The sequence below is a fragment of the Ambystoma mexicanum genome, chromosome 5q (assembly GCF_040938575.1).
Source record: "Ambystoma mexicanum isolate Mex_15411 chromosome 5q, UKY_AmexF1_1, whole genome shotgun sequence".
NCBI lineage: Eukaryota > Metazoa > Chordata > Amphibia > Caudata > Ambystomatidae > Ambystoma > Ambystoma mexicanum.
The window spans coordinates 688,917,354-688,944,820 of NC_090933.1; the positions used below are offsets into that span (position 1 = coordinate 688,917,354).

Sequence of the window (27,467 nt, forward strand, 5' to 3'; positions counted from 1 at the left end):
ACTAAGTCATAGGGCCTTTCCTATGCAAAATGTTGCCTCTAGCGGGACACAAAAAAAAATAATAAAGGGGAGTGGGCATTGTGCTGGCCACGGAGATCAGCTTCGAGAAACAATTTATAAAAAGCGACCCAGAGAGCCGCTGCTTGCTGTTGGGAGGGAAGCTAATGGGTCAGCAGGTTACCATGGTGGCGATCTATGCCCGTAATGGGAGGCAGAATAGTTTCTTGTTGAGGGTGTTTCCAAAATTGCAAATTGGGGAGTGGGGCAGATCTTGATAGGGGGCGATTTTAATGGCGTAATGGACGCGGCAATGGACAAAAAAGCCTTCCAGCTCCCCCAGCGACCACGTGTTCAGACAAGCCCTGCCAAGATTCCTCAGGGAGCTACACCTAATAGAAGCATGGCTATTCTTTCGCCCGCAGGAAAAAGCATACACCCACTATTCAGCAATGCACAGGGGTCACACCCGGATTGATATGGTACTCATTTCAGATACCCTGGTCCCACAAGTCACGGGATGAGAAATCGGGGTACGGTTCCTATCAGACCACGCACCGGTCTCCCTAGAGTTGGAGCCGCTTACTCTGCGGCAGCGGACTCGTAAGCAATGGCGTCTAAATGAGGTGATCCTAAAGGATCTGGCTCTCAGAGCAGATATAGAACGGGCATTGAGGAATTCTTTTCAGAAAAATGTCACGCAGGGTGTACATTGGGCCACTATCTGGGACGCTAGCAAAGCGGTGCTATGGGGCGAGTTTACTGCACATATGGCAAATTATGTTAAAAGGAAAGAGAGGGTGAGGCGGGAATTAGAGGCCAAAGTAACAAAACCCGAGGCGGAGTACAAAGACAAAGGCCCACAAAAAAGGTGGCAGGAACTGAAAAAAGTCAGGGTGGCATAAGAGACTCACCTGGCAGGTGAAGCTGCACAACTCCTTCTGCAAACTAAATAGTTTTATTACATAAATGGGGACAAGGCCAACCAATTTCTCGCTGCCAAATTGACGCAGCAGAGAACCTGGAACCACATCGCCCAACTTAAACGCTAGGGAGGGGACCTAGTGAGAGGGGAGAAAGAGATAGAGGAAGTCATGTACTCGTATTACACGGACAATCTGAAGGGGGAAGACTTGGAGAGGGAAGCACAAGTAGCGTTCCTGGGCCAGGTGTCTCTTCCGCAGAATAGTGAATCGGACAGGCAAACTTTGGAGGCACCCATATCAGAGGAAGAGGTGGGGGAGGTTATAAGGGCATTGAAGGGACACAAATCTAGCAATGCGTATTATAAAGACATTCTGGTAGGCCCCCTAACTAAACTATTTAATCATATTCGGGATACCGGGTGGGCTTTGGGGGACATGGGCCCAGCTACCATGGTATTATTGTTAAAACCGGACAGGGACCTTTTAGAATGCGCTAGCTATCGCCTCGTTACTGAATGGGGATGCAAAATTTTATTCCACGGTCTTAGCCCAGAGGCTGGATAATGTCCTCCTGAAGATAATTCACCCAGGAATTGTGAAAGGGCGGCCCACCCATGATAACATTCATAGAGCCGTAGAACTATAGAGTGGGGACGAAGGACAGGGCAGCGGTTCTCGGTGCTGGCATTGGACGCCTCTAGAGCCTTTGATAGCGTACATTGGGGATTTCTACAGCTGACCCTTGAAAAATGTGGGTGCGGGCCAATCTTTACTCGTATAGTACTGGCTAACTATGGGAATCCATCCACACAGCTAATGATTAATGGGCAGCTTACACACAGTATCCCCATCCGGAAGGGCACAATGCAGGCGTGTCCGTTGTCAGCATTGATTTTCGCTATGGCCATGGAGCCTCTGGCGCAGAGAGTCCGCGATGAGCCAGGAATCCGAGGGGTGGAAGTGGGCGCTAGTGGGTCCCAAAAGGTAGCTCTCTATGTGGATGGTGTCCTCATGTTCCTGAGGGACAGAACAAATTCACATCCAAAGGCCATAGTGCTGCTGGACAGGTTTGCAAGGGTTTCGGGGTTTCACATCAACTACCCCATATCAAAGGCACTTAACATAACTGACATTCCGGAGCATGTGTCAGAATGGGAAAGCTGATATCCTTTGAAATGGGAACAGAAAGCTGTGAAATACTTGGGAGTATACCTAACGCCCACCTACGAGAGACTATATGGGGCTAATATCCCGGATCTGTCGAAAACATTGATCGGAGATCTTAAACGATGGGACATGCAGGAGCTATCATGGCTCGCACGCATAACAGCAGTCAAAATTACCCTACTCCCAAGCTTTTTGACGTGACGGGAGCCCTCCCAGTACGCATCCCAGGTCCAGCAATTAAACATTTACAGAAAGAAGTTATGTCCTTTATCTGGAAGGGGAAGAAACCAAGGGTTCCCAGGAAAGTCCTATTTAGACCACAAGCTCTGAGGAGGCTGGGGGTACCAGACCTTCGCTGTTATTTATGGGCAGCACAGGTAGCTCCCATGTTGCAATGGACACCCAGAGAAAACTGTAATCTTTGGGCGGCCCTTGAAAGGGAGGCAACTAAGACAGCCCTTGAAAGTCTGGGATTCCTTACAGCGCGGCATAGAGGCAAAGGAGGCATATTACTGGAAACAACCAAGGCCACCCTATGGTATTGGGACAAAGCACTGGTGGGGGGAAAAAGGTGAAGGTGGGGAGAGGCCCTCTCGCACTGGTGGCCCACAAGCCAGACTTTACACCAGGGATGTAGCCCGACTTCTGGGCATACTGGGGAGGAGGCGAACAGGCCCCTAACTTTTGAAGGTTGTAGGGCCAAATTTCATTCCTGAGACGGAACGCTTCCAATATATCCAACTTCGACACTGGATTACTAACATACAGGTTCGGGAGGGAGCAACTCGGGACCCAATATGGCTGGAACTCACCGTAAAAGAGGGGAGGTTGGAAAAAGGGGTGGCGAGATTATACCGGCTGATGGGGGAGGCTGACCCGGAAGAAACTACCGTACATGCAGAAATGGGAATTAGATGTTGGGAAACCAATCTCTGGGGAGACAAGGAGTTGCATATGGCACTGAGCCGCCAAAAGCTCCAAATGTGTCTCAATTAAAAAGGAGGCTTATAAACTCTGTGTGAGGTGGTATATGACACCACAACGTATGCATTCCATTAACCCTGACTACCCCATGGCATGTTGGAGGGATTGTGGACAACCCGGGGACCGAATCCACATGTGGTGGACTTGCCCAGTGGCAGAGACTTACTGGAAGGAGATCTTGAGCCATATCAAGGAGATAGCGGGGATACAGCTGCCTTTTGGTCCGGTGGTAGTCTTACTAGGCGAGGCTGTTGAAGTGAGCTATGCGAATACTGGAAATAGGGCTGGCCTTATCTCACACATGCTGAGCGCAGCCAGAATCACCTTGGCACAGCGTGGAAAAACAAACAGGGGCCGGTAGAGGCCATGTGTTGGGTGAGAATATGGGGAGTGATGGCCATAGAAAAGGTGACAGCAATGGCATATGGCTTCTACTCGAAGTACCTGAACACCTGGAATGCCGCTTCACGAGTTCATGGATGACAGGGAACAAATGTACTTCAAGCCTACGTTACTCCGCAAGGTTTCCATTATTTAGTTCAGCGAGCCTTGAGCCGAGAAGACAGCCCGGCTTGTGGGACTCCTGTGTGTGTTGAATAGAGACGCTATGCCTTACCCAGGTGTTGAAAAGTTACAGTGGTGAGGGGGAGGCAGAAGAGGGGGGAGGGTTACAACAATTAAAACTCATGAGCAGATGGAACACAGACGGGGCTGGACAATGGGGAAAGACAAGGACGATGTTACTATTGGTTGTTCCCCATATGTTTGTCTGTAACTTATGCTCCTGAGAAATAAATAAAGTTGAAAGAAAAAAAAACACTGTAAAAAGCATCATAGCCACCTATTTGTAGAGGAAGACCTATGCTTGGTGGGTGAATTGAGACTGAACATTCACGGATGTAATCGTCCTATGAGCCATAGATGCAGGATCCAACCATTTCACCGTAATTCGTAGTGTTTTAAAGGTGACTTCTCCAGCATTGCAAGTTAGGGGACCATCTGCATTCCCTGATGTATTATTTTAAATCAGCCTATTTCTTGTCTCAAACTGTGGGGTGGGATTGCCGCAGTGGGGTATTAAATCAATGTCATTTTTCTGGAATATATGAACTACTATAAAAGTAATTATGCATTCCTTAAACATGACATTAGGGATCGAAATTAAGATTTGATAAGCAGGCGCTAAAAGCAGCTCCTGGGTATTGTGATGAAGTCTATGGAGTCGTCACTGGACTCCAGTCAGCGATCTCCTCCTATGTGGCCAGGGAACGGCAGCCGCTACTCCCATTTGATCCTGAGGGAGGATCACATGGGAGGAGACGGATGTCAGGGGAAGGTTGCGACCCCATCAGGAGAGATGCAGTTTTCTTTCCTTCCCAGAAAAGAAGACTCCATCATTTCTAAACCATTAAAGGCTAGTTATCACTATACACATCTGTCCTGTTGTAAAACCACTTCCTGCAAAACATTCTAGGCAGAATACCACTTACACCTCATATAAACATTATAGACACACCACAACAAAACCACCTTAGAAGACCTATAAATGCTATGGACTCCAACTCCCATAAAGCATCAAGTACTGAGACGAGGAAGGAGTTAATATGGATCAAAAGAAACACTAAAATGAATATGCAGGCTAGTTGCTGTAGTGAGGCCCAAGTGTGCGGGACGTTTAAAAATTGTATCTGTTTTGAAGGAAAAGAGACAAGCGGAACAGAAGAAGAAGGAAGCAGAATCGAAGAAGGAAGTAGAAACTAAGGAGAAGGCAGCAGCATGGGAACGGACCGTGCTGAAGAAGACAGGCGTTTTCAGACTCCCACTGGCAAGAAGAACCTACCGGCGTGGCGTGAGGCCACAGTAGACACCATGGGAGAGACGCTGGGGGACCAGCAACAACAGCAAAGCTACCGGGAGCACAGTCGTGTTCAGAAGCAGCAGGCTTCCTGTGGGTAGGGGCTGGGGTGAAAGTAGTGCTGGCAGGAGAGCTGAGAGAAGGACTTCAGAGCAGGAAATGCCATCCCAGAGTGAAAGCTTCACCGCAGAAACGTGCCATGGGTCGGGAACGCTAACAGACACCAGTGAGTCTGCCCAGAGATGTTGGGGACCCTGGGGCGCACCGACAGGCATGTTAGCCATTAAGAACCTATTTTGAATAATGACCAAGTAGAATACAAAGACAGAATTTGTCCAAATCCTCATGTATGAGATGTCAATATGGGGAAGGTTGGAGCAAGTGTGCCACATGCCAATGAATACTACTGAAGAAGTTAAAATGCCAAACTTCAACAAGTTTCAATGAGATATCCATGTGAGGAAAGTTGGAACAAGTAGTACCTCAAGCCAAGGACATATAGACAGTGAAGGAATTGTCATGATGCCTACCCCCGGGGACCCAGACCAAGTCCAGCAACCCCGGAAGCAGGCATCAAGTTATCCTAAGCACGCCCAACAACCCCTGCTAGGGGCTATTTGGGTCCAGTCCTGGCGCCTATGGCGCCAGGCTCATATGGAGAGTCAGTCCTGGCGCCATAAGCGCCAGGCTCATAGATTAAAACTTACCTGATGCAGACCATGCTGCAAACTTACCTGATGCAGACCATGCTGCAAGAGCTCCAAGCCAAAAGAGGCTTGGAAGGGACTACTTTACTTAGGGACTATTTTTTTTACTCGGGCGGGGCTGGGGAGGAATACTTACCTGGGACTACTTTGGTGGCTATTTAAACCACGCCCGAAGAGCAGCACATGCTTCGCGTTATTCTGCATCCAGCAGCGTAACGCTCACCATGCCTGCAAGTCTGCATCTAGCCTTCTGCCAATCCCGCCTCGAGTTTGAAGCTCCTAGAAAAAGGGAGAAAGAAGGAGAAGGGAATAGTTTCTTACCTGTAACTCCATTTCTCCAGCATTGGTATCTTTCATGGATTCACATGCTTAGAATATTCCCCGTCGTCAGACTGGGAATCCCCGGTACATTATATAGACCCTTTCCCGTAGGGAAACTTTTTCGACGCTTATGCGTCCTATCCACCTCGTTTTGTATCATGCGTGCCCGCGCCGTCAGGACGCCATGATATAAATACAGGACCCGCCCCCGCGCTCCCTCAGATTTCGGCCCCCAAAGTAGTGGGGGAACCAGTTTGCATGGCCAGGGGAGGCAGGCGGGCGCATGTGAATCCATGAAAGATACCAATGCTGGAGAAATGGAGTTACAGGTAAGAAACTATTCCCTTCTCCAGCATTGGATCTTTCATGGATTCACATGCTTAGAATAGATTACATAGCAGTACCATCCCGAAAAGAGGAGGCGTGCATGCAAACTCACATACTTTCCTCACAAAGTCCGTTCCCTATGGTCGTGTACCCATAAGCAATTGTTAACATAGAAAACGAACAATATTCAGTCATAATTGCAACAAGATCTAACCCCTCAACCGGGGCATACCTTATTGGAATAGGTGTCGAAGCACCGCCTGTCCCATCCGAGTATCTTCGGCATGTTGTTGTGACAGGCAGTAATGGCGGGTAAAAGTATGTGTAGCCGCCCAGGTAGCCGCCATGTAGATGTCCCCCAGAGGGACTCCAGACCACAGCGCCGTCGATAATGCCGCCGCTCTAGTTGAATGAGCTCTTGGGCGTCGCAGAAGAGGCTTTCCAGCCTTGGAATGGCAGTACGAAACGGTAGACGATACCCATCTTGACAGTCCTTGCTTTGAAATGGCTTTGCCTTTAGCACCCAAACCATAGGCCATGAACAACTGCCTCGTTTTCCTGAAAGGTTGCGTGCGATGAAGATAAAACTTGAGAGCCCTTTTCACGTCTAATGTGTGTAACATGCGCTCTGCTCCCGAGCATGGCTCTGGAAAAAACGTAGGTAAGACAATAGAGGAATGTTTATGGAACACTGAAGGAGCTTTCGGTATGAACTGTGGGTTAGTGGCAAGGACCACCTTGTTCTTGAAAAATCTTAAGTATGGTGGGTCTACCATAAGAGCTTGGATTTCCGAAATACGTCGGGCTGAAGTGATGGCCACCAGGAAGGCCAATTTCCACGACAAAAACTTTAGAGACGATGATGACATTGGTTCAAAAGGAGGTTTCATAAGAGACGCTAACACCAGATTGAGGCTCCACACCGGAGGAAATCTCTTCTCGGGAGGGAAACTCCTGAACAAACCTTTAAGGAAGTGCTTAATCAGGCGGTCGCTGAATAATGGTGCGGAATGCCGTTGACGCGTAAACCTGGAGATGGCGGCCAGGTGTACTTTTATCGACGACACCGATAAGCCCTTTTGAGCTAAGAACAGCAAGTATGGAAGGAGCTGTTCCGGCGTAATCGACTGCGGAACCAAACCTGGTTGATCCGCACACCACTGACAGAAACTTCTCCATTTGTACGATTATGAAGTGTTTGTGGAAGGTGCTCTTGCCGCTTGCAGAATACGACGATACTCCTCCGGAATCGTTAGCTGACCAAATTCGGCGAAGTCAGGGGCCAGGCCGTCAACTTGAGGCTGTCCGGGTCGTGATGCCAAACGGTACCCTCCTGTCGAGCCAGAAGGTTGGGGATCTTCCTGAACCTCATTGGCTCCGCTGCCACTATGTGCAGCAGGTCCGAAAACCACACCTGTCTGGCCCAATACGGGGCCACCAGAATCATCCGACATGGGTACTTGAGGATCCATTGCAACGTCCTCCGGATAAGAGGAAATGGAGGGAATGCGTACAGGAATTTGTTCGTCCATGGGAAGGAGAACGCATCCCCCAGTGAGCCCTGTTGAGGCCATCTGCTTGCATACTGCGGGCATTTCCTGTTGTCCTTCGTCGCGAACAGATCGATGGAAGGATGTCCCCACTTCTTGAATACATGTTGTAGTTGCTGGTCGTTCAGCATCCATTCGTGAACTTCGTTCATTTCCCTGCTGAGGGCATCTGCCTCCACATTTCTCACACCTGGCAGGTGGAACGCCAAGATTAGCATGTTGGGTTGCAGGGCCCAATGCCAGATTTTCTGTGCCTCCCTCGACAGGGACCTGGAACGTGTTCCTCCTTGTTTCCTGAGGTAAAACATTGTAGTCATGTTGTCCGTCATGACACGCACCACGGAGTCTCTCAGTTGAGGGAGAAAAGATTTTAGAGCCCACCGCACTGCCCTCAGTTCTAGCAGGTTGATATGCAGGGAGGACTCTTGTAACGACCACCGGCCTTGTACCTGTAACGTATCCAGATGAGCTCCCCATCCGCTCAGCGATGCATCCGTCACCACCGTCTTCTGGAACTCCGGTTCCACCTGAGGCATTCCTTTCGTTAAATGAGTAGAGACTCTCCACCAACAGAGTGCTTGTACCAGTTGTTCGTCGATGACCAGTCTGTCGGACCAGCGACCTTGGCTCTGCGCCCAACGATCCGCTAGAAATTCCTGGCAAGGCCTCATAAACAGACGGCAGTTGTTTATCAACGGAATGCACAATGACATGGTCCCTAGCAGGGACATGTATTTGCGCACCGACACCCTGGTACCACATCTCCATTCCGACGCCTTGCTTTGTAGCTTCTGTATTCTTTCGCTGGATGGTCTTACAAGGCTTGTGTGCGTATGAAACTCCGCTCCTAGAAAGACCAAGGTCCTCGAAGGCTCTACTGAGGACTTGCTGAAGTTTATCGCGAAGACCAGTTCCTGTAAGAGGGACATCGTGGCCCCCAGACTGTTTCGTGTTTGTTCCATGGACGAACCTCTGACCAGCCAGTCGTCTAGATAGGGATAGACATGGGGACCGTCCTTCCTTAAATGGGCCGCTATAGGGGCCAGACACTTGGTGAACGTCCTGGGGGAGGACTTGAGACCGAACGGGAGGACCTTGAACTGAAAATGCTTTCGCCCGACGACGAACCTTAAATATCTCCTGTGTCGTGGACGTATTGGGTTATGAAAATATGCATCTTGAAGGTCTAGCGACGACAGATAATCCATGGGTTGCACTGACCTGATAACCTCCTGGAGCTTTAGCATTTTGAATTTTGAGCTCTTTAGCCATTTGTTGAGTACCCTCAGGTCGAGAATGGGCCTCCATTTTCCATTTGGCTTCTTGACCACGAAGAACCGGGAATAAACCCCTTTTCCTTCCTGTGCCACAGGAACCCGTTCTACAGCTCCTTTTTGCAGCATAAGTGCCACCTCTTGTCTTAGAACTCGAAGGTGGGGCTGGGTCGAAAACACTGGCGGAAGACTTGGAGGCTTGTTTTTGAATTGCAGCGCATGACCCATGCGAATCGTGTCCAGAACCCATCGATCTGTGGTGATGCATTTCCATTGGTCGATATGATGAGAGACTCGACCCCCCAGGACGTTCCGAAGGCCGTCATTGGTTGCTGGTTTGCTTGTCCTTCGTCGACGAGGGACCCGAGCCGCGTCGTCTGGAGGCTTGATAATCTCTGCCTCTACGTGCCGACTGGGATGCCCGTCTGTAACCTTGTGAGGAGTATGAGGACCTGTTAAACCCACGGTCCCTAGAGGCTCCAAAGCGGGAGTTTCCGGAAGCACCCCTGAAGGGGCGAAAAGAGCGAAAACTTCTACATGTCTGGAGGGCGCCGAAAGACCTAGCGGTATCCGTGTCTTCCTTCATCCCCTTCAAGGCTTCATCTACCTTGTCTCCAAACAGATGTTCTCCTTCACATGGCATGTCTAGGACTTTGTACTGGACTTCAGGTCTAAAAGTAGTACATTTGAGCCACGCTTGTCGACGTAGAACTACGCCATGATTGATTTGTTTGAACCCAGACTCTGCTAGGTCCACCGCAATATTAATTGCATGGTTCGAGGCCTCCTCCCCATCTCGCACTAGCAGCATGGCTGCTTTTCGATGTTCTTCCGGCAGATGTTCTAGGATAGGGGCTAGTTTATGCCACATCTCCCGATCATATCGTGATACAATTGCCAAGGAGTTGGCTGCTCTTACCGTCGTGGCGCCGACTGAGAGCACCTTTTTTCCAAAGGCGTCCTGCCTCCTGGCCTCGCTTTCTGGTGGGGTTGAACATTTTTGCTGTACTCTGGCCTTCCTAGCCGCCGCCGCCGCCGCAATCACAGAGTCTGACAGAGGCTGTGATGTTAGGCATTTTGGAGTGGACTCCGGAGCTTTAAACTTTTTCTCAGTACGCCCCTTAATAGCCGGTTCCGAGAACGGATGACGCATCGTCTTGAGGCCTTCTTGCCACACGTGGTCCAGGATTGGGATGGCAAATACCGATTTTCTCCTTTGACCCATGTGATCAAAAAGAAAACAGTCTTCCTTTTGCTCCTCAGGAATTAAGCCGAACTCGGAACACGCTTTTCCCATCATTGCATGGAAGGCTCCCACATCATCCGGAGGAGATGGTTGTGCCTGGCTCCTCGTAGACTCTACCTCTACATCCGAATTCCATGTTGGGTCTCTCGACGGTGACAGGGAAATGTCCGACCTTGAGTCGCCTTGTATAGAATCGGACTCCGATAGCTCACCCTCCTCCTGCGCTCGAGGACGATCCTTCACCACCTGGGAGGCCGACGGGCTTTTGGTCGTCGAGCGAGCTGCTTGAGCTTGTTCGTCGACAGAAGGTGCAGAAAATACCAACGATGAAGTGCCAGGCTGAGGGATCTGCGTATCCAGACGCTGCAGGAGCTTCTGAAGTGTATTAAGCACATCCAGAGACAAAACCGTCTGGGGGGTCAGCAACGTCGAGGATAGAGGGACCACACCCCCACTCGCACTCGTCGTCGACGTATTGGAAGGCCGTAAGCCCAAGTCCGACGGCTGCATAACCATGCCACATTCTCCTTCCACCGACAAGGCCGTGTCTGGTTGCAGTAGGACCTCGGGGGGGGGGGGGGCCGGGTCGCAAACCTCCGGCTGCCAGACCATAGATTGAGTCACCGTCGACGAAGGAATCCCCACCGCTGCTGCCTGAATAGTAATAGGCATTGTCAGCGACACCGGGGTCGACGAGCAAGTAGCCGGCACCGAGCCTTTAGACTTCGTAGCCGATTTCGTCGCCGCCTTCCCTGCCGAAGCGTCTCGACTCACGGAAGACCTAGGACGGTCCCCTGAGGAGGATTTTGATGCCGCTTGCCTCTCCGTCTTAGAGGATGAGGAGGAGGAGGACTTTTTGTGTGATGAGGAAGACCCAGCATGCTTCCCCGTATGCTTGTCCGCAGGGCATTTTTCGACGGGCCGCACCTTCTTCGAGGGAGGTTCCGACTTGCTCCTGGAGGCCGTGGAGCCAACTTCTGATGCCGGATAGGCACCCGCTCCGTCGTTAAGCCAGTCGACCAACCTTCTTTTCCTGTCTTTAAGGGTTTTTTGTGAGAAACCCTGGCATATCTCGCATGTATCCGCCGTGTGGTGCGGGTGGAGACAGTAGATACAGTCCATGTGGGCACCACCTTCATAGACTTTTTTGAGTCCACATGTCGCACAAGGACGAAATAAAGCTTTTCCGGACATATTTTTTCCAGAATGGAACGTCGCCGAAGCGACAATACAACCTAATTTCAATTAGCAGTAACCACGAGGATCCCACTACTTTGAAAGACGGTTGAAATCTGAGGGAGCGCGGGGGCGGGTCCTGTATTTATATCATGGCGTCCTGACGGCGCGGGCACGCATGATACAAAACGAGTTGGATAGGACGCATAAGCGTCGAAAAAGTTTCCCTACGGGAAAGGGTCTATATAATGTACCGGGGATTCCCAGCCTGACGACGGGGAATATTCTAAGCATGTGAATCCATGAAAGATCCAATGCTGGAGAAAAGGTTAGAACAAGAGCAATACCTTTGATTCTTACCTGAATTCCCGATCCATCGCTCCTTCGAGTTGGAAGAAAGAAGTTATTTTATGCGCGTCGCCTCGCCTGCTGCAGCGCCGCACTGATCTCACCGGCCTTCGCAGCATCTTTCCATTCCACCGCATCCTCCTGCATGTTCCCGCCGCACACCGGCACCTAAGGAGAAGACAAGAAAAGCAAGGTGAGCCAAGGGAATACACAGAGGAATATTAGTTACCCTCCCATAGGCTTACCTGATTTTACCACCGGGGGTACTATTCCTCTTCACGGGTCGGCGCAGCTTCCACTGCATCTTCGCCGAACCCCGGCCCCTAAGGGGAAACAAAAGGACAGCAAGGTGAAACAAAGGGACTAACAAGGGGAACCCTCCTCACCACAATAGTCTTACCTCATTTTACCGCTGGAGGCATTATTCCCCGAGACTTCATACTTTCTCTCAGCGCCTGAATAAGGGAGAAAGCAACAGGTTACATATTGACATTATTTTATCGAACTGTGTTGGAAAATACAAATCCTTACCAGAATACTACCGGTTGCCACGAGGAACTCTTCATTAGGGTCAAGCTGCAACCTGCAAGGAATCGGACAAGAGTGAAAGTCAGGCATTTGAACTCTTACGAACTTTATACTTACAGCGTCTTGCCGGGAATCTCAGAGTCAATATTGTTCTGGAACTCACCAATTCCTTCGAGCCAGTGGAGCAACTGGTTATCAACGCGCCCCTGCGCTCAATGCAGGATGGAGAGCTCATCTTTTCAAACCATCAGGTGAGACTATAAGAGGGGACATCAAAGGTGATCTGTGGGGGGTGGGCAGCAGAGGGTGGGGGGATTTACGCTCAACTCCACGGGTGGTTAATTCCCTTTCTCCATTTGCAGAAGAATATTCCTACCCACGGGTGGTTAATTCCCTTTCTCCATTTGCAGAAGAATATTCCTACGGGCCAAGCAAACAAAGCCAGGTGGGCCAGTCCAGTCCGTCATCTCGGCCCTACGCGTCACATTGGTGGAGACCGCAGCATTCCAGTTCCGATCGACGCCTGTGTGGGAGCCAGGTGAGCGTAACAGGAATACAACTGTGCTATACCGAAAGACGGTGACAACATTAAAAGAAGACCATCAGACAGTGAGCACTTGGGGAGGAAGATACCTGGCAGAGAAGCAAACAAGGGCATCTGCAAGCCCCAGAAAGGGATTCCTGACAGGGCAGTACACCAGGCAATCAATTTGAAATACGCAGAGGAATAAGACATTGTAGGTAGGAGAGTATACCAGGTGATCAGTAAGAACCAGATGAAAATATGTCCTGGCAGTCCACGCACGAGACAAGTTGAAGTTAAATAAGCACATAGAGATCCTGGCAGGGGAGTACACCAGGAAGTCCACTGAAATCTACTTATTTACTTTTGTAGAACGCATGTCAACATAAGTGAACCAGAGACTAAGAATACAGGCAAGCGGAAGCTGTGAAACTGAACAAACAACCTTTTTCTGGTTAAAATCAAAACACCTGGTAGAAGGGTATAAACAGAGACCTAAAGAGCTCACAGGAGGATTTCTGGTGGCAAAATGCACCAGCTGGTCTGCTAAAATATCAAGGCTTATAAGAGAACCCAAGATGGAACATATTGGGGATAAGAACACTTTGGTTTGTGAACTCAGTGCCAAGAAACCTAGAATGGGTTGAATTGTGTGGGACATATTGTTTGCACAAAAACGTCCTGAATCAGGTATAAGGAACCAAAGAAGTGGCTGTTTGAAAAAGACACTTTTGCCATCCTACCAAAGACATCCAGGGGAAGAGAACCACCCGCTGGATCGAAGGATTATTTTGTTGGATTTATCTACTTGTCTGTGAACACTTATTACCAAACGTACATAAGAGACAATTACCTTACACCCTTAGCTGTTCACTTCTAGTGTGAGGGTCAGTTTTGTATGTTTTGGACACAAGGACAGCGTATATAATTTTAACAATGAGACACAGACTGATCTTTGGTTTTTGCTTCCTAAATAGGGAACTCTTAGGATAGGGACAGAGAGGCCTTTATCTAACCCTTTTATTTTAATAAAGATGTCAGATGTTGAAAATGCTACCACTTTGTGTCTGCCTCCGATTTCTAACCCCTCACAGTATGTAGCATTTACCAGTGACCGGAAGCTACCACTGATGAACCAGGAGCTAGTACATAGGGTTCCGCATAAGATGCAAACATATCACTGTGTCCATTATTTATGACGGCTGATGCTTTAGATGTCTTACAGATGAGTCCCAAGGCTTATTTATAGATTGTCACAAATGCACAGCGTTAAATCCACATAGGTGTGTTTGTTCAGCATCTGTTGGCCTGGGGAGCCAAAAGTACCTCCTGCCCCAGCTCCCCTCAATTTCAAACCCTGCGACATTACAATCAGATAGCACATATCATTTTATGTACAAGAGCTGATGGTTAGTACAGTACAGGGGTCTGGAGATGCTCAATGATTTTATAATCTGTGATGATCGACATCTTGAGTTGGGCCCTCCAATGTCTCCATTGCTTTAGGGCATCCACCAAAGCCAGCAGTTCCTTTACCACTATATGGGGCAGTAGGCAGACACATGCACATTACCTGTTGCATCAATGTCTAACAAGTCAACCCCTGAAACTAAGCTCAAGGCATAGGTTTCCACTACAAGGAAACGTAATGTCGGCATGCCTGAGTATAGATGATGAAACTAAGGTGTGTTTAAATTCCTGGAATGCCTGTTCAGCGATGTTCAATAGAACACTGATTTTTCTCAACAGCGCTATGAGAGGAAGGTGGTGCCAGCAAAGAGCACTAAGAATTTACGATAGCAATTTGCCAACCCTACACTTTACAGTACCTTTTTAGACTTTTGGGTCTGCCATAACTGGAACACCTATACATTGGGGCACAAGCTATCTGACCATCCCACCAGCTCTGCTGGTTGGTGGTGTGTTGAGCATTAACTTTGGTCCACGATTCCATCAGTGGGGACTGTGATGGTACATAAACTGTGGAAGCGTAACAGAGCAGATGTTTAAGCTTCACTTACACACTGAACGAATACTGCATTAGCAATAAAAGCTTCACTTACATGGACAAAAGACTGAGTAAGTCGCACAAAAGAACAGACACAAAATGGAAAGCAGCAGAGTTATCAGTAGTGCACTATCCTCAGTTGCAGCTTCTTCATACTTTGAAACCATATGCATTAGGACAGCACCAATGCTGTCTTGCATTTTCCCTCTCTTCCCCCACCTACGTAATGCACCCCCTCACCCCTCTATGTGTCAGATCTACAGAGCACCTACAAGCACGGTATACACCCCAGTGATATAACAAAACAAAATCAGCTGACACACATACAATAGCTACAGCAGCCAGGCCCCTGTGTGCACGTGGATCGCAAACACGCATGATATGTATATGGTAGAAAAAAAAGGTTATCTGGCAAAATAAAAAAACAGTTTTTGTATGTAGACATTTAGTCCCTGTTGGGCCTACTATATTAAGCACCCACAAACCAATTATTTCCATTGCAAAATCAGACCCACACCTATGTACATCATCTCATATGTGTTGATACTTACTGCTTGGTTTTCCATTCGCGCAAATATAACATTCAGCATTTGTGTCAGGGTGGCTTTTGCTGTAGTCTGATTAATGAGATTTTTGCTTCCTAGGTAGATATTGTAGCATGTTCTCACAGCCTGTAGCACTGTTCCTTCGTGAATTTCTATGTGCTGAGACGTTACTGCTGTCAGCAAAGCCTGCAAGCAAACAATTAATTTTTAAAAATACATGGAGTTTATAAAGCAATAAGAAAATAATTTGCACACCAGTGATAACCCTATAAACCTGTGAATCCAAAGGCATCGAATGCATGGTCAACGGGATTACAACTCCATCACAAGAAACCCACGCCCCTAACACCAGTTGCACCAGAGTCCTCTCTTACCTAAACTCAATAGTTTGATGCTGTTAAGCACAGATTCTAGTTTCAAATAAAGCAATCTCCATATTCTACAAATGAGCACTGGTAAAACAAAAAACATTAAGACATAATTTGAACGAAAACCTCACATTCTTATTTCTGTGCACGTTCTGAATGCTGTTGTGAAAAGTAAAAGTTACTCACCACAGTAAATAAAGTATTTATAGTCCATAAATCCCCTTCCTCCAAACTGGGAGTTTTCATGCTCATGGCGAAGGTACCAGAGCTATTTATTAAGCAAAAAATAGATTGTGGACTTGGTGCGCTGAAGTGTGCACATCGCCACATTCATCTGGGTTGGTCTCCTGCTTGATCCACCCAATTGTTTTGTAGCTGTAACTCACTGAGGACCATTTTAGCTGGAAAGGTGGAAGGGCATATGGAGGAAGCGGGACTAAGGACTAGAAGTACAGTAGTCACTGCAGTGAGTAACTTACTTACTCCTAAGGCCCATCTGCCTTGCTTCATACTCATGGGAGATTCAAAAACAAGCAAGGCCAGGGGGGTGGTGGGAGGGAACACCTGTTAGATCTAGATAAATAAGCTTTTCTGTACTGCTTAGCCAAACTGAGCATGAACCAGAGAGCTGGCATACTGGCAGTAATGCCTAAAAAAGCAGACAGCAAGGCCCAAGTGGCAGTCCTGGCGATTACCGCCCAGTGAACAGTGTTGGAATGGAGCAAAAGCAGCTGTTGCCCTTACACTCAGGATGTTGGAGACCTTCCAGAAATTTCAGATCCTGACACTGGTAAATCTTTAAATGCCCTCTACGGTGGACTTGAAAGCCTGCTTCCCTTAGAAGAACCCACCCCAAATAGCATGAAATGTCTATCCGAGGAGGCAAAACTGACTTTTCCTGTCCAAAATGTACACAACGCCCTGCAGACTCTCTGGGTGTATAGGACCCTTTCCGCATCACACAATGTAGAAAAATGCAGAAAATAGGTGGGCAAGCTGACCTATTTGTTTATAGGAAATCAGAAACTACCTTGGAGATGAAGGATGGATGTTTGTGCAGAATAAATGTCACCCCTAGTAAAGACTGCTAATGGTTCTGAAGAACTTAGAATTATAGCAGAGGCTATGGCAACCAGAAACATGGTCCGTCAGGATATTAGGCTAATGTCCAGAGATGCCATGTGCTCAAATGGGTTGTTTGCCTGAGCAATTAGATCCACATTCAAAACACGTATCTATAAAGAGACCTCAACGAAGGGGAAAGCCTGCATAACCGTTTGGCATATCTACACAAGATCAGAAAGTGAAAAAGGTGCCTCTGAAATCCTGTATGCAGCCAAAGCTGAAAAGTAAGTTTGACATGATAAATGGAGATGCTGGATTTTGTGAGATCTGATACAAAAGAAAGGGTTGAATAAAAGCAAAATGCCCAGTTTGATTTGACATTTGTATAGCGTTCACAACCATCCGGCATTACAACACTCAACCATAACAAATATGGGAACAGAGGATCCCGCCTTTATGTCCCAACACCAATAACAAAAGCGGCAGACAGTTACTCTTGGATTCAAAGTGAGTGGAAACTGAATCCTTCCTCGCTGCCCTTCTCCTCAAACAACCGTAGGGATGCCAGGAACCTGCCAAGGCTACAAGCAAACTGCTAACAGTTGGTGTTTCAGTGAATTGCAAACACGTCCAGACAAACTGCCCGACCGGGGGGAAAGGTTGTGTATCACACAGGGGTGAAATTCTCACTGATTTAAAGTCTGCATGTGGCTGAAGGAATCTGTCTCTATGTTTGAATTACTGGGAAGATGGAAGGCTTGCAGCGGAATGTCCAGCAAGATGGCACATTACAAAAGCTTGAATGCAAACATTGCAAGCTGGAGGACTTGGTGGAGCCTGGTGATGGGGAATTATCCAAATTATGCAAATTTGTTTAAGTTCCAATTATGTAGAAGTAATCATACACCTAAAAATTGTCAAACGTCCAAAGGCACTTAACACACAAATTTTGGGGAAATCCTAATAAGGATAGTGGTGAGTGCACATTTTGAGGACTGATCTTACAACAATGCAATAGCATGGCGATATATCAACTTTAGGAAAATAAACAATAATAAAGGGTATGTGTAACTTGAAATTCAAGCAAACTACAAAAAGAGTGCAGACTAATCTGAAATATTGAAACAATTGAGAAATATCAACCATTTGTATGAAAAAGGAGACAATTCAAGAAAAAGACCATTCAAAATGACAAGAGAACACAAATGTAAGTGAAATGTACTTGAGCATATCGTGTACATTTTTATAAAACTACAATATTCTTTTTAAAAACGAAAATTTAACCATTTTATTACTAACGGGCGTGGCGAACCAGAAGTAGTTGTGCCATGCTCAAGGGTGTTTATTCAAATAATAATAAACACCTTTCTAGCCCAATACGATAAGGGGAGTTCCCTACTTATCAAACTAAAAGTAAGGGTGCTCGTCAAAGTCCGAAAGAAAAAAGTTCTTAGTTCAAATCGTATTAGCTAACTGGCCCCACCACTTAGGAAAAAAATAAAAACAAGGAGGATGGAGCAGGAGCCTCGGCCCTTGCGCTCTGCTTGGCCCAATACTCGAATCACTTTTACAAGAAGGTTTGGTAAAAGTTCCTCAGGTATGGTATGACAGTGCTCAGCCTCTCTAAGTTATATATGTCAGATTTTAAGTCTTCACCCGTGTTCCATACAGTTACCTCGTTCTAGGAAGAAAAGGTTTTCTTAACATAACTCCACCATTTCTGTCTTGGTGTCCTTGTTTTGTTTTTTAAGCACTGGAACCCTTCAGGGTCTCTTCCTTTCCAGTTCCTCTTGTTATGTTCATGTTCCCAACGCTTCCCAAAGTCCTCCGGCCGTGTCACAGGCTTACTTTAGCGGAGCCTCAGTGCAGCGTCTGCCCGTTCGGGTGTTGTTGGCTCTCATAACGCTTGTGGCTTTCCCAGCCTTTAATATTAATGTCTCTTGGTTTCTCATGGCTCTCCACAGTCCTCTGATAGTCTTTCATTAGATCGGTTTCGGTAGAGTGTCTGCCCGTTCGGCTCCCGTAACCATTGCAGCTTTCTCAGACTCTAATATCTTTGTTTGCCCCTCTCAGTGGCGTTACTCCACCTCCCCCTCCCCGAAAGTCCCTCGTTTTGCGTACGTCATTACAAACGAAAGGGGATGTGTCAACCCTCTTTGACTGTGGTGTTCAGACAGGATCCAGCATTACCTGCAGTCAAAGAGATTAAAGAAATGTCACTACCAGGAGAATCCAAAATAGAAGCAACAGTCTTTCTGATTCCCATGTAGGCGGATATTGTTAGTTCCTTGCAGCAATGGGAGTCCTTGTCCCCAAGAGCGGAGTCCCTTCCAGTGAGGTTCCTCTTTCCCAGACAACTAGGGGGGTGGGGGGGCTTGCTGAGCGAGCTCACCTCCATAGCCTCAAGGGGGTTGTTCTCCTCTATGGGGAGAAGGGACGACTAGTCCAGATTCGTCACATAGTACATATATTTGTTTCTTTTTTTTCGTAGTTGTAGGTACTTGTACATCAACTTGTTAAAAATGCGATGTGTATTTTTTTAATAAGTTTGAAGTTTCAAGAAGCATCTCTACAAATATATGATATGGTTAATATGTTCACACTATAATTAATTTTTTGCAATTTTAATGAGCATGTCCTCCAACTTGATGTAGCTGTTTATGTACACAATTCATCCAAGTTTAAGTAGCTTAAACGTTCCTAAAAAATGTATAAAACACATTTTGTTATGATATCATGCAATTTTGGGGAATTTGTACTTTCATATCACTTTTCAAACAAGGATTTATATCAAGTATCAAAAAAGAAAAAAGAAAAAAATATATTCGGAAATGTGAAATATTTTCAAACTTTCATGATAATTTTGCAAATTTAGTGGGCATGTACATGAACTGTAGACATCTTTCTTTCTTAAACAATGTATACACTTCTAGTTTTTTAACAGTTTGGAAGTTTATAACTGTTTGAACATTTTAATAATGTTATTTTTTAAGATGTTTAATGTGTTAATTTTCTTTTTAGCACAATGGGCAGTTTCAATGACATGCAGATGGAACAAACCTCTTTCAGAAATGTTTGAGGCCTGTGCTGGTCTCTTTTAGGGGAGTTTACGATGTCTATTCGTGTTTGGGGTTTAATATTAGTGCAAACCCAGCTAGGAAACAGCTGTGTGCTGTAATTGCAGAGTAACAAATGAGGTAAGGAGGGGTAGATTACAAAATGTGGCTAGGGATAGGCTAGGTATGTCCCATCCATGGGTGTGGGATATGATGCAAAAACTCAAGGAGCCTGGGTGGCACCAAGGTATTCACTCAAGACTAAGGGCCCGAGTTCCTTCCTGAACCTCTACAGCTTTGGCGTGTTCAGGATTGCCACCCGTACGATGTTCCAGTAGGCGGGGGACTTCGCAAGATAAGGCCTGTTACTGGTCTTTTTCCTTGACCGCCAATTTCACCTAAAGCCTAGAGATGGCCTGTCTCCTGAAGGAGTATGACCCAACTGAGCTGCAAAGTTTTGCAGCTAGTAAAACAGGTGTAGGAGCAGCGGTTGCCTTGGATAATGAAGCTAGTCTTAAAGAGTATTCTAGCTGGCCTGGGAAGCCAGTGCAGCTCACTTGGCATGGGAGAAATATGGTTACATTTCTTGCTTCCTGTTATAAGCCATGCAGTGATGTGTTGGGAGGACCTATGCGGAAATAGGTGTGTAGCCGGAATGCAAGTGATGAGGGTGTTTACCCAAGCTTTGTGGGAGATTACCAGGCCCAAGACTGTTGCTGCTGAAGTTCTTGGGTGGGTTTTATCCGTTGTTGGAAGAAGAGCGTGCTGCTATAGTGAACCCAAGTGAATTGGCAGTCAGGGCGACATGAGGTGTGACAGCGTTAAAATGCAGGTCGTTCATCTACCCTTGAATAGTATTCTGTTTTGATGGGTAACCAAGCGGGATGAATACCATCTTTGTGTGGTTGAGCTTCTGACATCCAAGCTTGGATATGATCGAGACAATTCCAGAGGAGTGAGATGTCCTGTGTACCTCAAACAGATCTGGTTCTAATGTACAAGTTGCGACTAGCAAGTGCTTAATTCCCTCTTTAAGTAAATAGTAAAGAAATTGCATGCTCATGCTAAAAAAACACCACCTTAATCAGCTAAAAAAGGAAATAAGGGTGAAGGGCACAGATAACATAAGATTAAGGAGAGCAGTGCCAGAGTAATACAGAAGGGATAAACAAGAATGGGTAACTTTAGCCTCAGTTTTTACAACGTAAAGCAAAGCCCTCTGTTATCTCACCCGTGGGGAAAACAATTGAGCAAAAGATGGGAATGTGAACGACCAAACTTTAAAACTGGTTTGTAATATTGTTTATTTTGACATTTACATCAGCTTATAATTGTTCTGACCAGTTTTATAAAGACTAAGCACATTTTAAAAATGTTCGTTATTTTCAGAAAGTCAATTACAACACAAGCCATTTTTTGTAGCATTACAGAAATAGTTTTTTACAAGCTGCTTGTTGCTTAATGAATTTTTTTAACTTTAAATGTACTGGTAAAGTATTGTGATGAATACTGCAGAATCCTCACAGAAACCCTACCTGAAGTCTCCGCCCAGGTGGCCAGGGGAAGGCAGCCACTACCTGATCATAACCCTGGGAGTGGTATTAGCCGGGAGGATCACCTGGTAGGAGAAGGGCACCAAGGGATTGGAAGGGTTCCGCTAGGAGAGACACAGTACTGGCCTTCTTCAGAAGATAAGCTTCCTGTGATGCCAGAATATTTAATGGCTTGCTTTAAAGTAAGCTCTCTCTTCCTAAACCTTCCTACCTTGTTGGCAATGAAAACTAGAGTGATCAATATAGAAATCAGAGTCTTAACATCTTGATTTCTGATAAAGGTAATTCTTCCTTAAATCAAAACCAATCACTGACTGGGGATTTCAAGTCCCACAACGCCGTAAGTACTGGGACGAAGAATAGGAGCACAGAGGCCAAAAACTGCAAAGTGCAGTCTAGTAGATGACCAACACCTGAGCTGGACTTTTGAATATATAAAACCTCCTTAGGTGCAGGTCACTAGAACCGGAGGGTGTCAGAGTTGCCAGTCAAAATTGCAGAAGCAGAGGACAGAAGACACCAGAACCGCTGCTATTTTATAATTCAGAGTCTGGTCCTGAGAGGATCTTCAGTGCAGAGAACCTCATGCAGCAAGAAACGGTAAAAGAAGAAGCAGTCCCATGAGAGAGAGAAGCTCTGTTTACAAGGTTTCTGATCCTGGTGCCTGGCGAGCACTAGAGAGCAGGAGGAGCAAGACAGGCTCCTTTCCCAAGCGGTGGAGGCTGCGGGAAGGCAACCAAAGCAGTCCGACATTCAGAGGAGCACAGAAGAGACTGCTGCAGCAGCTCGAGTGGACATGTGTGGAAAAGCCAAATAGAAACACTGGAACGCTCCGTAGTCAAACACTAAATACTATTTTGAATACCAAACTAATGTAAACAAAGTTACCTGAACAATATACTCAATTGAAAAGAAAGCCAGAAACTAAAGGTTACAATTTTCATTCCCTAGAGAGGGGGCAATAGTGAAAGTAGCTAAAGACTTGCATTCCCGTAGTGAAAGTAGCTAAAGAATTGCATTCCCAAAGTAAAGAGGGAACCATTTCCAAGGAAAGCAAGAACAACTGTTGCCACAGTAAAGAGGGGGTAATAATTTGGAAAACCAAGAACCCAAATAGGCAAGATAACTAGAAAGAACAAGTTACTTTCTTACCTGGTAACGTTCTTTCGATGGGATGGTCCGATGACGTATTCCATATCTATGACATGTAATCACCACAGCTGTGCTGCTTCGGAAAAATATTTCAGCGTCCGCGTCCTGCGTCGATGCGCCGTCGTCGAGGACCTCCTCCGACGTCCGACGTCATCCGATGTGATAAGTAGGACGCACGACACCCGTAGCCTCAGTTGTAGTTTTTTCCCCCAGAACGTGTGACATTAGTCAACTTCCAGTCAGACACCAAACCTTGCGGAACATAAGCTGCAATCGCAAAAGAAATTCTGCAGCGGGGAAGGCAGGGAGGGAGCGATATGGAATACGTCGTCGGACCATCCCATCGAAAGAACGTTACCAGGTAAGAAAGTAACTTGTTCTTCGAGGGGATTGGGTCCTCCGACGTATTCCATATCTATGACAGACTCCCAAAGCATTACCAGAGCAAGGAGGAGGGAAAGAATTTAGAATCAAAATTTAGAATTGCCAATTAAATAGCAGAGCAAAGGACCGCCTTGCCAAAGGCCAGATCCTGTCCTCGGATGGAATCGAGGGAATAGTGACTTACAAATGTATGTACTGAAGCCCAGGTGGCTGCATCACAGATGTTGTGAGTAGGAACACCCCTCTGCAGGGCAGTAGATGCAGCCATACCCCTGGTAGAATGGGCCAGCAAGCCAGCCGGTGGGTCCTTACCCGCCAAGCGGTAACACTCCGAGATGGCCAAAATAATACAGCGAGACAAAGTCTGTTTCATCACAGCTTGTCCCAAACGCTTTCCAGCGTAACCAATAAAGAGTAGATCGTCCACTCTGACCCGGGACATGCGTGAAACATAAAAGCTTAAAGCTCTCCTAGGATCAAGCCTATGGAGCCTCTCCTCTTCCTTACCAGGATGCGGAGGAGGATAGAATGCCGGAAGAACAACCTTCTGGGCCAAATGAAATTCCGTCACTACCTTCGGAAGAAAAGAAGGACGAACTCTAAGGACAACCCTGTCCTTGTGAAATACAGTGAAGGGTGGCTTAACTGAAAGTGCCTGTAACTCGCTCACTCTGCGAGCGGAAGTAACCGCAACTAAAAACACAGTTTTCAGAGTTAACAGCCTCAAAGGGCAAGAATGTAAAGGCTCAAACGGAGCACCCATAAGAAACTTAAAAACAAGGTTCAAATCCCAACCGGGCACCAGGAAAGGTGACGGAGGGAACACATTAGTGAGCCCTTTCAGAAACTGTGAAATTAAAGGGATTTTAAAGTAGGAACACTCTTCAGACGAGCGCTTAAAGATGGACAGCGCCGCCAGGTAACCTTTAATGGTACCCACTTGCAAGCCCCTGTGGGCCAAAGAAAGTAAAAAGGACAGAACCATGGGGATGTCACATGCAAAAGGATCCACATTCTGAACTCTGCACCAGTCGTAGAACTTACACCAACGGCAACAGTACAGAGACTTAGTTGCTGGCCTTCGGGCCGAGAGCAACACCTCCATCACGTCCTCAGGGAGGTCCCAATCCTTATACCTCAACCTTTCAGAAGACAAGCGTGAAGGTTGAGGGATCTGACCTCTGGATGGAGAACCTGACCCCCCTCCCGTGAGAGCAGATCGTCTCGGTACGGAAGACGACGTGGAGGGCAGATGGACAAGTCGAGAAGGTCCGGGTACCACGTCCTCCGAGCCCACGCCGGGGCAATGAGGATCATCCGGGAACCGATCTTCCGTAACCTCCGCAGCACTTGCGGGATGACAGGGACTGGAGGAAACGCGTACAGCAGTGGGAATGACCACTCCACCACGAACGCGTCTCCTAAGGCTCCCTTTGGAGGAAATTCCCGCGAGCAGAACCTCTCGCACTTCCGGTTGACACTGGAGGCGAAGAGATCCACTTGAGGGGTCCCCCAAAGGGCGAAAATCTCCAGGAGAATCCCCTGAGCCAACTCCCACTCGTGAGAGATCGTGCTCTGCCTGCTCAGAGCGTCTGCCATCACTTTTTCGTCTCCGGCCAGATGAACTGCCGAGATCGAAACTTCCTGCTGGATGGCCCAGAACTCGAGCTGCATCGCCTCCCTGCACAGAGGAAGTGACGCTGCCCCCCCCCTTTTTGTTGAGGTAGTGCATGGCCACTGTGTTGTCCGTCAGGATCAGGACATTCTTTCCTCACACAGTCGGCAGAAAAGCCTTCAGGGCTAGCCTGACGGCCCTCAGCTCCAACAGATTGATATGGAGTCTGGACTCCGACGGAGACCAACGACTGCTGACTGTCAGCCCGTTGGCATGAGCTCCCCATCCCGTGAGGGATGCATCCGTCACGATCGTCACCTCCGGCCAGGGAAGCCAAAATGGAGCCCCCTTCATCAAGTTGCCTTCGACGGCCCACCACAGAAGGTCCCGGGCGACCGAGGGCGGCACCTGAACCGGGTCCGACATCCTGCCGGAGGACTGCGACCATTGCATCTTGAGTGCCCACAGCAAAGATCTCATCCGCAGGCGAGCCTCTGGCACCAGAAGAATGCAGGATGCCATGAGGCCGAGCAACCTCAAGAACTCGAACGCTGGGCGTCTGGGCATGCTGAAACTTGTGCACCATCTGCTGAATGTGAAGAGCCCTCATCTGGGGAGGAAAACACTGCCCCAGGGAAGTGTCGAGCACTTCTCCGATGTACTGGAGCTGCTGTGTTGGCGTCAAATGGGACTTCTTTAAGTTGAGGGAGAAGCCCAGCCTGTGAAGGGAGTGGCAGGTGACGGACAGATGATCCAGGACTTGCTCAGGAGAGCGTTCCCTGATCAACCAATCGTCCAGGTAGGGGTAGACGTGAATCCCCCCTTGCCCGAGATGCGCTGCCACCACCACCATGAGCTTGGTGAAAACCCTCGGGGCGGAGGTCAATCCGAACGGCAGGACCCAAAACTGAAAGTGCGAGTCGCCAACCACGAACCTCAGGTACTTCTTGTGCTTGGGATGGATCGGCACATGGAAGTAAGCATCCTTGAGGTCGAGAGACACCAACCAGTCCTGAAGCTGAAGGGCCTGGAGGACTTGAGAGAGAGTAACCATCTTGAACTTGTCCTTCCTGAGGAGTTTGTTCAAACCGCGCAAGTCCATGATGGGTCTCAATCCCCCGTCTTTCTTCGAAATCAAAAAATAAGGGTAATACCATCCCTTGTTCCTCTCCGCTACAGGCACCAGTTCTATGACGCCTTTCTCCAGCAGGGCTTGAATTTCCTGCGCAAGGAGCGGATCCGGACTCTGCAAAGAGAGGTTCCCCTGTGGATTGTCGCGAGGCCTGTGCCGAAAGGGAAGACAGTAGCCGTGGGTTATGATCTCCAGAACCCACACATCTGAAGTAATGGCACGCCACTCTACAAGATGCTGCGCCAGCCTTCCCCCAACCGGCGAACCATGGGACATGGCCTCATGACTGAGTGGTAGCGGCTGCGGCGTTACCTGAGGGCAAAGAGGCAACTGCCCGAACGGCCTTGGCACCACGGGTACCCTGTCGTCCACCTCTGGTACCCCTGCGTTGGCCTCTTTGACTGCCAGCTCCTCTCGCTTTACTGAAGGACGAGTAATAGCGAAATGAACCACCCCTCCATTGCTGTCCCCTAGGACGAAAAGGCGGAGGTTGGATAACTGCAGCGCCCAACGACTTCGCTGCAGCTTTTGAGATCTGCAACCTCTCAAGGCTCTCGACAGCCTTGCTGCCAAAAAGGTGTTCACTGTCAAAGGGCATGTTGAGGAGCCGGGACTGTACATCAGGAGCAAATCCCGACTTCCGCAACCACGCAAACTTGTGTATCACGGTGCTCGCCGCCATGGACCTGCTGACGCATTCAGCCATGTCCAAACCCAACTGAACAGACTCACACATGGCATCCTTACCATCCTGGACCATAGCAAGGAAACCATCCCGTTCGTCCCCTTCGGGAATATGTTCAGCTGCTAACGCAACACAGTTCCACAGAGTGTGTGTGAAACGAGACAAGGAACAAATGGAGTTGGCCGCCTGAAGCGCCATACCACCAGAAGAAAACACTTTCTTCGCCCAGCCATCAAAACGTTTGTCGTCCCTATCGGGAGGGATGGTAGGGTACGAGGCCTGCTTTGCCGGGGCCGTGGCCGCCTGCACCACCAAACTCTCCGGAGTGGGGTGCCTGGTAAAGTAGCAGGGGTCGCTACTGGCTGGACGGTATTTTCGCGACAAGGACCTGCCCACCGCCGGGAGACTCTCCGGAGCAGTCCAAGCCGCCGCCACCCTTCTCTGTAAAGCCATATGGAACGGCAGTACCGGGTCAGTTGGGGGACCAACATCAAGGATGTCCGTGAGATCATCCTGCACAAACTCCCCTAGGGGAGCAGACCATCCCAAGTACTCGGAAACCCTAGCCATAAGGTGCCGGTACAAGGAATCGGCATGAGAGCCAGGCTCAGGCCTACAAAACTCCACCTCCGGAGAGGTGTCCAGTCCACTGGCATCATGCAGTGACTGCCTCAAATCGTCAAATTGACTATGGCCCGAGACAATTTCATCTGGAACCCGACTAGGAACCAGGCCATCAGATTCCTCATCCACCTCCGAAATATATTCCAGGTGGCGGAAAGAAGGCACCCGAGAGTGCTTGCTCTTAACCAGAGCCTTCCTAGGAGGTTCCCCCGTGCCACGGGGTACCTCCGACACCCCGGCCTCGAAAGGCGTTGAGTGAATCGGCACCGAGAGAACAGGCATCGGCGCCGAGAGGATCGTCGTCGAGTAAATCGGCGTCGACGTCAGATGCAGCGCCGCCAGCATCGACGG

General features: G+C 48.1%; 1 protein-coding gene across 1 annotated transcript in view; it reads right to left on the reverse strand.

Moving 5' to 3' along the window:
* The window catches only part of ARFGEF1 (ARF guanine nucleotide exchange factor 1), a 1,973,034-nt gene that overhangs the window by 1,623,815 nt on the left and 321,752 nt on the right, over positions 1–27,467 (reverse strand). Inside the window, exon 5 of the mRNA XM_069621149.1 lies at positions 15,489–15,668. Coding sequence (XP_069477250.1) covers positions 15,489–15,668 — 180 coding nt within the window. The remainder of the gene's footprint in view (positions 1–15,488; positions 15,669–27,467) is intronic.